Raw genomic sequence first — 12,817 nt, 5'->3', positions numbered from 1 at the left:
CCGAGCTTGTGTAAAGACTCCTCCAATAAGCTAAGTAGAGAACCCACATGGATGCCTTCATTCTTATATAAACTGCATTCCCATGTGTTATTTCTGTTTGCACGTGAAAAGTAGCAGAAAGTGGGATTTGATGTTAGCTGAAATTATCAGCATAGAAATCAGAGGCCTTGTTTGTTTCGCTGAAATAACACATATGCCGTTTTGTCCTATGGCCTTGTTTAGATTGCCTCAAAGTTCCAAGTTTTTTCACTCTCTCTCCATCACATCAATTTTTGGACGCATGCATGGAGCATTAAATGTAGGTTGCACAGTTTGGTTGTAAATCACGAGACGAATCTTTTGAGCCTAGTTAGTCCATGATCGAACAAAGTTTATCAAATACAAACGAAACGTGCTACAGTGTCCAGATTGCAAAAATTTGCAATCTAAACAAGGCCTAAATGTCTAACTCCTCTTTGGCTGCTACCGCACTCTTACCTGTTTGAAAGTACATATGCCGTTTTGTCCTAATTTCATAGTTTACTCGAATAACAGAGCACAAGTTACCCCTACAATTCTAGAATGCCATAACAGCTGAACTTATCTCTCCTCCATGCTATCTATTAAACAATTTTTGCTTGGTTGTAATCATATTATTATGTTTTATAAATTTGCCAATAAATAAAACTCCATATCCTGTGTAGCTTCCACGTAACCAGAGCGCTTGTAAGGTACATTGCTGAGCTATAGAATGAAAGCACAACGACCAAGCAAAACAAGATTGATTCGCTGGGCCACAATGTATGAAAGATGGATTGGTAGGCTCCAAGCAGGGCGCGGCAAAGCCGCGCCAGTGTTTCTATTATTGCCCTGTTTACTTGGTTGATAAGCCATTAAAAGTACTGTTGACTAATTTGTTGTGGAAGAAAAATACCCAGCGAACGATGTGTATATTTGAGAGCGCAAGGATCATACGTAGGATCGGAGTTTTTACTGAACCAGAAGTACGGGGCTAAGCAAGCCAACCGTACCTGACAAGCAGTCACTCACATTTCGCCTCTTGGCTGGCTGGAGTAGTAGTAGTAGTAGCTGCCTTGCACTGATGCAACACTGTCTGCAACTACCAGTAACGGCTGGATCGGAGCTCTGTTGCTCACGCATTCCCTCCTGGGCCTAACAGGAAGCATGCAGAGAGAGAGAGATAGAGAGAGAGAGAGGGAGCAGTTCCACACACTACACAGTCTACATACAGTTCTACACAGCTTTACTCACAGTCTCTCTAGCGCTCTGGTTGGGCTTGGCCAGTTACGCCTTCGCCATGATTTTGCTCATCTCCTTCTCCAAATGGTCATTGATCAGCAGTGGTACCAGACTTCAGTCCCTGACCACTTCGCGGTGTGTGTGTGTGTGGGTGGGTGGGGTGGGGCTGCGCTCGCGATTATGAACGAGTGCACGGAGAAGCTCGAGAGGACCGGCCGGGCCCCTGCTAAAACGGCCGGCATTTACATTCCCTGGCGCCCAAATTTATATGCCTGCCGTTGTCGTCTCAGTAAGGGCGCGTTTAGATCCAAATTTTTTAGGTTTTGGCTACTGTAGCACTTTCGTTTGTATTTGACAATTAGTATCTAATTATGGACTAATTAAATTTGAAGGTTTCGTCTTGCGATTTCTCACCCAACTATGCAATTAGTTTTTTTTCGTCTACATTTAGTACTCCATGCATGTGCCGCAAGATTCGATGTGATGGGTACTGCGCAAAAATTTTTGGGATCTAAACAGGCCCTAAATGGCCCTGGTGTAGCTCACATTTCTGAACAACAAGCAAGTGGCGCCACCACGCTAGCTAGCTTATAACCTAGACCCAGATCTCCCGACCTTGGACCCTGAGCCTCTCTCGTTCGCCTCGCAGTCGCATACACACACGCACACGCACTCGCTCGCTCACTCACACACCACTCAAGCTCAAGCCATACATCTGACACTTGAGGGGAGAACCGTTGTTGTCTTGGCATCTATCGCAGCAGCATCATCAAGCCGTCATGAGGAGTGTAAGTGCTCTGCTCATCATACATTTGGGCCATAAACAACTACTACTTGTTACTTTCAGACAGACAGTTCCCCTTCTTGCTCTTTCGATAGCGGTCGCCTGCTATTTGAATTCCACGTACGAGCTGTTCGGCTGCTGCTGTTCCTCTTCCTCATGGAAGCAAACATGAACAGAGTAGTAGCCAGCTGTTAGGCTATATATACGAGCCTATGACGCAAGGCTTTTCTGGTTCCTTGTCGATTTGCAGTGCAGGCAGACAACAATGAGCTTCCAGCAACACTTGTTATTTTCCAGTCTCTTTCCATGCTGCCAAAAAAAAACACTCTTTTTTTCAGTCTCCCTTGTTTGCTGCTCCTCGCGATATGTACTGAATGATTACCTATATATCCAGTAGTTCTTCCAACGAGCTGTTCCTCTGTTGCATGCCTTGCAGGCAGCGATGAGCTTCCACGACCACGGGCTCGGCTTCCACCAGGTGATCACCGACGGCGGCTGCAGCGGCGGCCTGGCCACGACGACCGCGACGCCCTGGTGGGCCGCCGCCGCTCACAAGGGGTGCGCTGCGGCCAGGTTTCCGATCATCAGCTCGTCGTCAGGTAATAAAAGAATACTGAACAAGCTTTCGTCTTTCTTGTCTGTCGCGACTGCTGCCGCCGCCGCCGTCGACCGACCGATCCACGGCCGGCCGGTGCTCGATGAGCTAGCAGTAGCAGCCGCATCTGTCGGTCGAGTACGGACGACGGACGACGCTGCCGACGACCGTCCCTGTTGCTTGCCGGTGTATGTGATGTACCTGGCGCGCGACCGCTCTGAATGCCGGCCGCCGGCCGTACGTTCCGGATTGATGGCTGCACCATTATTGTAGTATTTGCTTGCCAGTGTGGTCCTGGTCCTAGGAAACCTGAATATGTATGTATACATACTGTGTGTCGCGCTGGGTCCTTTCTTTTAATTGATGTCAGGGATGTGGTGACTGGTCGGGCCTCCATATGCATGCCTGCGGCCTGCCCGGTTTCACAGGGGAGGGGAGGCAGGCAGGCTCCAGGTACTAATTTCGCATTCATTGGCAAATTTCAAGCAAAGGTAGAAGTTGTTTACAGTACAGTGATAGAGTTCTTAGACCATCTAGACGTACATCAGTGGATAAAAACATAACTTAGATAAGGGACTTGGTGATATACCTTGCCATGCGTAGTCATGGCCACGGCGTCACCGTGACATGGCCACTAGAGTCGTAGTAGGGGAAGCCATGCAGGCGCCCGGTAGGTCGTCGAACGCAGCAGCAGTGCAGGTGCGGTGCTGTGGCGGCGGCGAAGGCGATGGCGCTTCCCGTCGCTCACAACGCCCCTCTCTATCGGTTTAGAGTTAGGAACTTCGGGGTGGGGCTGGCGGCTACCGGTGACCTCATGTCTTGTGCCCCAGCCCCCACCTTCCTTTTATGGCGCTACGCGACGGGGCCTATCAGCCAGAGAACCGACTGAGCGCCCCCCTGATCAGGGCGCGGATCAAGGGCCTAATTGGCCGTTGGGCCAACCGGTGGAGATCATCCTAACATATAGGGCTCCACCTTCGTCCATCCTAGGTTTGGAGTAAGAACGATTTTCGTTTTTTTGGGAAACAAATGGAGTAAACCTCTAGTTTTAGTAACATAGAAGATGAGTTGTCTCTATTCGAATTTGTGGAGCTAGCGACAATATATAGGGGTTGTTTAGGACTGCTCGTCTGCTCTACGAAATCTACCACAAACTCTACCGTGGAATAGCTTCGTAAAAAGGTTGGAGTTTATGGAGCACCCCTTTAGGTGCTCTCACAACTCTACCTTTTTTCCTGGAGCAGAGTTGTGTGGCCCTGTTTGGCCTAAAAAACATGGAATGATGTTGTCCCAAACACCCCATGATATCCGGCTTAGGAATCATTAGAGCTCTGTCAAATAAGCCCTTGCATTGCACACATAACTCTTTTTTGTCAAAGAAAAACAAGTGAAAAAAACAGATGGTCAAGGTATATTAGAGATACAAAATGTTTAGTAGGCACCATCACCAATGTCACACCCAATTTTAAGGATAAAATTGAATGCACTAAACTTATATGTGCCCAGGGATCAGTCACACACACAGGCTGACAAATTATATAAAGTATCATCACGATGTATCTTACATCACGATTAATAACACCACAAAGTCTTACACCACACAGCGGAAGATAAAAAGACAACTCTCTCGTGGAACTCCATCACAGGGACGGTCAACTAGTTGACCACAAGCCTAATAATCCTCAGGAAACTCCTCATACACGTTGTCATCTATTACCCATCCGGGATTTTTATCCAAAATAGAAAGTAAACAAGCGTAAGTACTTCCCGTACTTAACAAGATAACATGGGGTTATGAAGCTCAAAAAGGATGACACAGGTTTACTGCAGTTAGCACTTTTAGTAAGTCAAGATTTTATTATCAAGTATTATCAAGTTATGCTTAAACTCCCATTTATACCCACATAAATCAGATATCAAAATCATTTGCATCATATTATCTTCGTATACCATCATAAATGAAACACAGTGAGTAACCAATTATTCTGTGAGTTTTCCGGGCCGCTCGTGACCGTGAGCACGGCTGTTATAACAGTTTGTTACCCTCTGCAGAGGTGGTGCACATTCACCGCGAGTCGTGATTCCCATATGCCCGGGTTAATTACTCCCATATCACTGCCAAGGTGAGCGGGCAAGGTACACTATGAAGCCATTTCTTAGGTTTCTCTAACAAGTTAGGGCCGCTAGGTTTCCTTGGCAGACAGATGTAGGAACCCCCTTTCCTATGGCACATATCCATCGCGGCTATACACATAGGAACAGAGGCAGTCCTATACCCAACGTGGCAAGCCCCTTTTGCGCCATAAAGGTAACCTCTAACAAGCTAGAAAAGGTCCTATTACTGAGCTAAAGTAAGAGCCATATGACCCTCACGGTTGCACTGTCAGTCCTAGCTTTTGCCGACAGATAAGTCCTTATGGAGGGCCGAGAGCATCATGATCGAAAGTCATTTGCTCTATCGCCCTATAATCCAGTTGTTTAAAAGCAACTTTTACCTTTTCTTTCAATAGAATCATTGTTCATTATGTAGCTCATGTATAGTTATGTTGAGCACTAGCAAACTACCCATATGCATATAACCCATAGGAGACAAGGAACATGATAATCAATCACTAGGATGTCCTTACGGGTATCAAAATTAGACACATGCAAATGAGTAATTAATAAAGGTGAATAGGCATCAAGGTAGATCCCATGCTATACTTGCCTTGGTTACCAAACTCCTGCTGGTCCTACTGGTCGTCAAAGAACTCTTGATCACCAACGTTCTCCTCATCGTCTGAACACGACCAACACGGCAACATACAACATTCCCGGAACATTCATGCAAAGCAAACAATCCTATGGTTAGAACAGTACACCAATAGTAAAGAAAACAAGATAAAATGTTTATGAAAAGAATCTACATCTCGCTACGATCACGTCAACGCGAAGTTCACGAAAATTGGAGCTAAAACACGAAAGTTATGAATTAAATGGGGTTTCCTATAGCAATTTACTTAATTAAACCTAACCCTAAAATTCAAAAGTTGCAAACATGATTAACAGTAGTACTAACACGTAGATTACAAAATTACGAAACTAACGCAATTTGAACGGGTCGATTCGGAGCTAAAACGACGATTCTATGTGCAAAACAGTGCAATGGCATTTCTGTAAATATCGAAAACGTATTTTGAACTAAAACAGTATACTTTATGTTTTCAAAATGAGAAAGCGTACTCTGGAAATTGCGCTAGGGACGGCGGGTTCTATTTGTCAAAATATGGGGGTCTCTTAAGCAAAACTGCCAGGGCGAAAGGGTATCGGTCATCGGTGGCCGTTGGATTTGAAAAGAACGGCTCGGATTAGATCTGTGAGGGGGAGAGAAAGAAGCTGGCGGCCGGAACAGTAACTCCGGTGCGGCTGAGCCATGGACGGCAGCGAGAGCTCGCCGGCGTGCGGGAAACAAGGCCTACAGGCCACGATTCAAAACGGGAATTGGACGGGGAGAAAGAGGAGAGCAAGGAGAGCTCACCACGGGCGAAAATCGAAGGTGGAGATGAAGCGAGGACGGCGGACCACGGTGAGCACCGGACGACGGCGTTCTGTGAAGACCGACGACCATGAGTTAGCGATTGAAGGCGAAAAACAAGAAGATAAAGGCTGCAGGAGGTCCGTTACTTCTCGGTAAAGCTCGGCGGAGGGCCAGACGCGACGGCGAGGCGACGGGAACGGCGGCTCGCGCACGGCGGATCCGGCGAGCGCTGCGGCGGTTGCTGTGGCCTCCTCGGCTCGAGCAAGTGCGAAAAGGGAGCGGGGAAAGGCAGCAGGGAGGGCGGCGAGGGGTTCGACACCCTTTTATAGAGGCCGGGCACGGGGCGACGCGCCCACGACGCCAGGAGCGGGCGGTTGCGGGAGGAGGGGGACGACGCTGACGCGCGGGCCCAAGCTGGCAGCGGCTGAGAGCGGGGCGGAGGCGCGCGGTGCTGGGCCGAGCAGTTGTGGCCAAGCTGGGCCGGGGAAGCGGCGGCGGTTGCGGTGCGCTCGGAAGGAGGCCGAGCTGGGCTGGCGGGCTGGCGGGGAGAGTTGGGCCGGCTCGGAAAATTGGGCCAACAGGCCGAAATGAGGAAGGGAGGAGAAAGAGAAATGAATTTCTTTTTTTCTTTTTCCAAATCAAATTTTCAAATGTATTTTCAAATGAATTTTGAATCCTTTTGAGTTTAAATCAAAAACCACTCGACATATTAAATACAATATTCCAGCAACATGTATATATCCTTATTAGGGATGAAAACGGTACGGAAATATTCCGAACCGACCGCTTTCGTTTTCTATATTATGATACCGTTTTCTATATTATGATATCGTTTCCGAATTTTGCCAAACATAAAAATTTGTCATTTTCAATTGGTTTCACAACCATTTTCAACCATTTTTTGTACTCTTTAATTGCTAAAATGTAGAAATATCCCGAACCGACCGCTTTCGTTTTCTATATTGTAATACCATTTTCGACCGTTTCCGACCGTTTTCATCCCTAATCCTTATGATGGATTTTAATTTCATAAAAATTATTTTTTCCTACATTTGAATGCTCACATAATTGCACAAATAAATCAAATTTAACTATTTTGAAAGAATGCAAATTTTTGGGTGTTACAACCCAGGTTCAAATCCGATGGCTTCAAAGGAAGAAGAAATGGTCCCGTGCATCCCTGCTCTCTCTGGTGCTTATTGGCCAGCGGAGACTCTACCTCAACCATCTTTTCAAAAATGGCCTGTTTCTTACTATTAGAGGACGAACATATGAAATGGGAACTGAAATAAAAGCTAGCAGCCGTAGAGTAGAGCATCAGGCACCGAAGTTTGTCAGAGAAGTGTATAGCTAACAATGCAGACGTACGCTTGGTGGTTTACTTTCAGGCGATCCAGACCCTCGGTGGCACGAGCTGAAATTCCACGAGCCTCCCGGGCCAGCCGCCATGGCCGCCGCGCACCCGGAGCTCCTGCACAGGTACCACCATGGCCGTTTCGAGCTTGGCATTGGGCAATCCATGGTGAGTGTTAGTTATTTGTAGCAATGACAGTACGGTACAGCACGTACCAGTTCGTATTAACTGTAATAAGCTGTTAGTATTATATAGTAAGTTCCAACGACATCCTAATCTTATGCGTGCTACTCCCCTGTCGGCGTCTGTAACTGATGATGAAGGTGTTTAACAACAACGCCGCCATTGCTGACCATCAGAGCTATGGCGCCGCGTACTATCCCTTCTACGGAGCCCAAGCTCTGGTACGTACATGAAGGTCGTATTTATTGGCGCCGCGTCTTCATTCACACAGTTCCTTGTTAACTGGCTTCTCAAGAGTCAACAAGACTCAAGTAGGAGGAGTATTAATCTATAATCTACCTACTCGTGCTGACTCGTTTCACCATATGTAAATATTTGCAAATAAATGATGAAGCACGGGAGGGTGCTCCTGCCGCCGGCGATAGCCGCCGACGAGCCGGTGTACGTGAACGCCAAGCAGTTCAACGGCATCCTCCGGCGGCGCCTGGCGCGCGCCAAGCTTATGGCCGCCAGCAGGGACCGCCGGGTCTCCGGGAACCGCAAGCCATACCTGCACGAGTCACGGCATCTGCACGCGCTGCGCCGGGCGCGGGGCACCGGCGGCCGCTTCCTCAACACTCGGAGCCTTGACGGCAACCCGCACAAGCCGCCGCCCGAGGGAAGCGCTGCCAGCATGGCGAAGGCGGCGGCGAGGCTGCAGCAGCAGGACCGGCAGGCGGACGCCTTGTTCCTCTCGTCGCTGGTGAACATGGCGGGCGGTGACGGCGGCGGCGGCGAGGCCACCAAGTGGCCCGGCAGCGCGCCGTCGCGGGGCTGCTGCGACCTGCTCAAGGCGTGACGGCAGCGGCCAGGCGGGCGGGCGGGCGGGCAGAGAGCCCTCGCCGTCGCCTGGCGGGTGGTGGCTCTCTAGGACGTACGAACGGCAACTCATTCTTGGCTCCGGGGTGTGTGTGGTGCACAGTGCAGAGGGAGATGCTCATGCAGCAGCGCCTTGTTGTGCACCAATGCAATTATGCAAACCAAGGCGAGCTGCTACCTTGGTTTCACTGTGCATGTAAAAACTGCAAGTTCATTTGATGCAGAGTCGCAGACGCTAACTTATTCATGTTTCAAAGATCTCTCGTCCTGTTTGATGCATGAGATGGACAGTTGTGTGCACTGATGAGTGCGATGACTAAACGGCCATACTCCCACAAGGCATTCAGGCACGTTTGGAGTGAAATTTTCGTATTTTAGTCTCTTTTGAAAACAATTTTTAGAAAAATACCAACGCCAAAACAATTTCTAAAAATAGACCATTTTTAGGCGTCTTAGCACGTGACGCCGAGATATGAGGCTCGGCGTCGTGTCACTCCACGCCGAGGTACTGCCACGTCACGGGAGACCGGGGTCGTCGTCGACACGTTGGCGCGTGGGTCCGAGACGTCGGCGTCGTGTCAGCCGACGCCAAGTGCCCAACATCGGCGCGGTCGGACTGAGCGCCGAGCTCTGGCCCCATCCGGAGCGCGGCCCAGGCGGCCCAACAAAGAACGGTGGCCCAGAAGCTCGGCGTTGGGTCACTTAACGCCGAGCCTCCAGACCTCGGCGTGACCCGACTCAACGCCGAGGCCTGGACCCTTTAGGCCGCGCCGAGGCCCCTTCTTCTTCCTCCCTTCATTCTGAAACCGCCGGCCTCCCTCTATTTCTCTTCTCCCCCGCGCCGCCACCAAACCCTAACCCCCAAAATCGACCTCCGGTGCCACGATCTCGGCTCCCGAAGGTTCCTCGAGGTAATGGTCCCTCCCCTCCTCCATTCTATCCGCGTAGATGTGCTTACATTATCCCTAATCATTTGGAATCATGGTTGTTTGGTGATTTGATATATTTGTGTTTGCATTTGCAAAATGTATGGCTTAGGATGATTGAGTGCATTGTTGTTTAACTGTTATATGTGATGAACATGTTAGGTTAGTTTGGTTTCTAGTTATTTTGGTCATTAGGGTTATTTGTTTATTGTAGGTGTCATTAGGGTTAGTTATTTGTTGGTCATTAGGGTTACTATGTATTTTATTAATTTGTTGGTCATTACATTTCAATTTGTTATGACTAGAAATGATTATGTTGTTGGGGTTGAAAAACGATGAAATGATATATTTTAGTTTCTACTTATTGGATTGAAATATATTCATATGTTACACTACTTGTTGTGTGATGGCTGTAGATGGATAAATTAGTGAGGTTGCATCATGGAGGCCGTATTGTTAGGACAAGAGATGATAGTTTGGAATTTCTGGACATGTGTGAGGAGTTGTTGATTTTTTCTGAAACACCATCTTTGACCCAGTTAGTGGAGCGAGTGAAGGTTAAGTTAGGCTGGAATGAAGGAGACGTGCATGTTCAGTTTGAAGGTGTCATAGATGTTGGGTCGTCGAAGGGTCCTCGGATCAAGCGGTTGCTCAAAATTACAAACGAGTCTGAATGGAATGATTACAAGGCAGTTGTATTGGCCTCAGAAGTGCGATCTTTGGATTTAGTAGTAAGTAAGGAGTCCGGCTTAGGAAATGATAACTTCGAAGCATGGCCATCTTCCCCCGCTCACATAGGTTATGGTCCTTTGCCTGAAAAAGAAATACTTGTCACACAACTAGGCTACGGTGGAGATGAGGAAGAGAATCCGGTTGCCGATGGTGAGGACAATCATGATAGTGATGAAGAGGATGATGATTATGTAATTGTTGATGCAGAAGAAGGTTTGGACGACGCTAGCGGAGACTTTTCTATTGAGGATGAGCTTAGCGACGAAGATGATCTTAGTAGTGAAGAAGACTTTGGTGATGCTAGGGCTACGAACCGTTTTGATATGGAGATAGCTGGAGATGATGAGTCCTTCGTAGAGGAGATAGCCGAAGACTCTGATGACGATCGCCCTGTTGGTCGTCTGAATTTAAGGGAAATAGAGATATTGTCTAGGGTCTTGCCTTGGAGAGATCCACTAGTTGGTGATTTCGAGGACCTTAGCCATGGTCATAGGGCAGTAGCTGATGGTGGGCCAAGTGATACAACTGTGCCTGATGTTAGCGGTTGCCTCATCATACGGAAGGGCATATTGTTTGCTACCATGGATGAGTTGAAATCATGGTTGCAAGAGTACTCCATTGTACACAACCGACCTTTTAGGGTCATCAATTCATTCAAGGAGAAGAGGTACACTGTTGCTTGTGAAGAACAACAGTGTGGTTGGAGAGTATGTGCTAGGAAGACGAAGGCAGGCAAATGGAAGATTACCTCAGTGAAGCAACCACATGTTTGTGCCACTACTGAGGCAGAAGAGAACCATCTGCAGCTCAATTCTAGGTTCATTGCAAGGCAATTATGCCCCGTGGTGAAGCATATGCCAACCATTACGGTGTCTGCGTTGGTTGAGATCATCTTCCAATGATATAATTACTATGTCAAGTATGGGAAAGCATGGAGGGCAAAGCAGTGTGCACTGGAAATAATATTTGGAAATTGGGAAGAAGCTTATGAGCGCCTCCCTGTAATGTTGAACGCAATGAGGGCCGTAAATCCTGGGATGCACTTCGAGTATTTACCTAAGGAGGGTGAAACAAGGAATGGTAGCCAGGTATTTGGAAGGGCGTTTTGGGCGTTCGGGCAGAGCATCAAAGCATTCAAGCATTGCAGGCCCGTCGTCTCAATTGACGGGACCTTTCTTACAGGGAAATTTGAAGGCACAATGCTTATTTGTATTGGGACAGATGCAGAGGACCAGCTTGTGCCATTGGCCTTTGCGATTGTTCGGAAGGAGGACACGGATAGTTGGTGTTGGTTTCTCAGGCTAGTAAGACAAGTGGTAATTGGTCTGGGACGTGATGTTTGTGTGATATCCGATAGTCTTGCTGGCATTCTGAATGCCGTAGAACAAGAGATTCCTGGTTACGGCCAAATACATCACCGGTGGTGCACCAGACACCTTGCTCAGAATCTTATAAGGCGTGATCACACAAAGGACAACTTCAAATTATTTGAGGAGGTTTGCAGGCAGCAAGAGGTTCAATTATTCAAAGACAAGTTAGATGCCCTGAAGTTAGCCACAAATGTTGATGGCAGGCAATTCTTGAGCGAGTTGATGGCGTCGAAGGATAAGTGGTCACTTGCATATGACACGGGTGGTTGGAGATGGGGCTTCATGACTAGTAACATGGCAGAGATGTTCAACAGCCTTCTAAGAGGTTGTCGTGGTCTGCCTGTGACTGCTATTGCCTCATTCACCTTCTACAAGTTGAATTCTTGGTTCGTTTCGAGGAAGAAGCATGCGAGGTCTCTATGGACAGCAGGCAAAGCTTGGCCACTTTTAGCATCTCAGGAACTAGCTTTCTCAAAGAAAAAGTCTAAACGACAGACGGGTTCATGTTTCGATCCGATCAACCATGGATATGAGATTCTAGAGGGTGGCAGAACTAACATTGGTGGTGAAGACCGGGGTGCTCGAAAACATAAAGTAGTGATCAATGAGAACAAGTGTACGTGTGGAAAACCAATCATATACCATAGGCCTTGCTCCCACATGATTACAGCCTGTCGCCTTAGACGTGTTGACCCTGAGGTCCCTCCCCGTATGGCCGCGGAGTTCTCTTTGAGGAACCTAATGAGCACCTGGAATCCTCAGTTCGAGCCATTTCTTGACGAGAGTCAATGGCCTACTTATGATGGCCCCAAGTATGTGGCTGATCTTGGTTTACTCTGGAAGAGTAGAGGACCTAGGCGGCGGAAGCGGTTCAGGATGGATATGGACCGAGCCACGAAAGGTAGATCAACCACGAGTAAGGTTGGGAGACATTTTGTAGAGGACACCCAAAAGAGCCGTTGCTCTGGTTGCCATAAGCCGGGCCACAATAAGAGAAAATGTCCTGAACTACTTAGACAACAGGTATCCATCAAGCTAGCTACTAGAATTGCTTTGTGTAATGGTACATTGGTTTACTTTTGTTTTTTTTATTTTTATGTTACTAATGGTTTGGCATTGCTTATGTTGCAGGATGGATCGGTTCCCCCTTCTTGATCCAAGGTTCGATGAGCACCACCGGGCTCGGAGGATCGAGAACGGAGAGGTATATTCAACAATTCGCATGAAAACACTGCATTGTTCATGTTTTGCTCTATAGT

The 12,817-nt window shown here is 47.9% G+C and overlaps 1 protein-coding gene across 1 annotated transcript; it reads left to right on the top strand.

Annotated features, from left to right (window-relative positions):
- The first annotated feature begins 1,826 nt into the window (after positions 1 to 1,826).
- On the top strand, positions 1,827 to 8,520 carry LOC136545201 (nuclear transcription factor Y subunit A-10-like). Its single transcript, XM_066537248.1, has 5 exons — positions 1,827 to 2,027; positions 2,460 to 2,622; positions 7,524 to 7,657; positions 7,813 to 7,893; positions 8,067 to 8,520. Exons 1-5 carry the CDS (start codon positions 2,019 to 2,021, stop codon positions 8,508 to 8,510), a joined length of 831 nt encoding a protein of 276 aa, XP_066393345.1. The 5' UTR covers positions 1,827 to 2,018; the 3' UTR covers positions 8,511 to 8,520.
- The last annotated feature ends 4,297 nt before the right edge of the window (positions 8,521 to 12,817 follow it).

Source organism: Miscanthus floridulus, chromosome 3 (assembly GCF_019320115.1).
Source record: "Miscanthus floridulus cultivar M001 chromosome 3, ASM1932011v1, whole genome shotgun sequence".
NCBI classification, from domain to species: domain Eukaryota; kingdom Viridiplantae; phylum Streptophyta; class Magnoliopsida; order Poales; family Poaceae; genus Miscanthus; species Miscanthus floridulus.
The sequence above is the reverse complement of the archived record's forward strand: the minus strand, read 5'-3'. Positions and strand labels throughout refer to the sequence as shown.

Bases quoted from the DNA above. Each gene is read 5' to 3' on its own strand.
- LOC136545201 (XM_066537248.1), top strand. The intron at 7,658-7,812 runs GTGAGTGTTAGT...CTGATGATGAAG, and splicing joins TTGGCATTGGGCAATCCATG to GTGTTTAACAACAACGCCGC. The intron at 7,894-8,066 runs GTACGTACATGA...TAAATGATGAAG, and splicing joins TCTACGGAGCCCAAGCTCTG to CACGGGAGGGTGCTCCTGCC.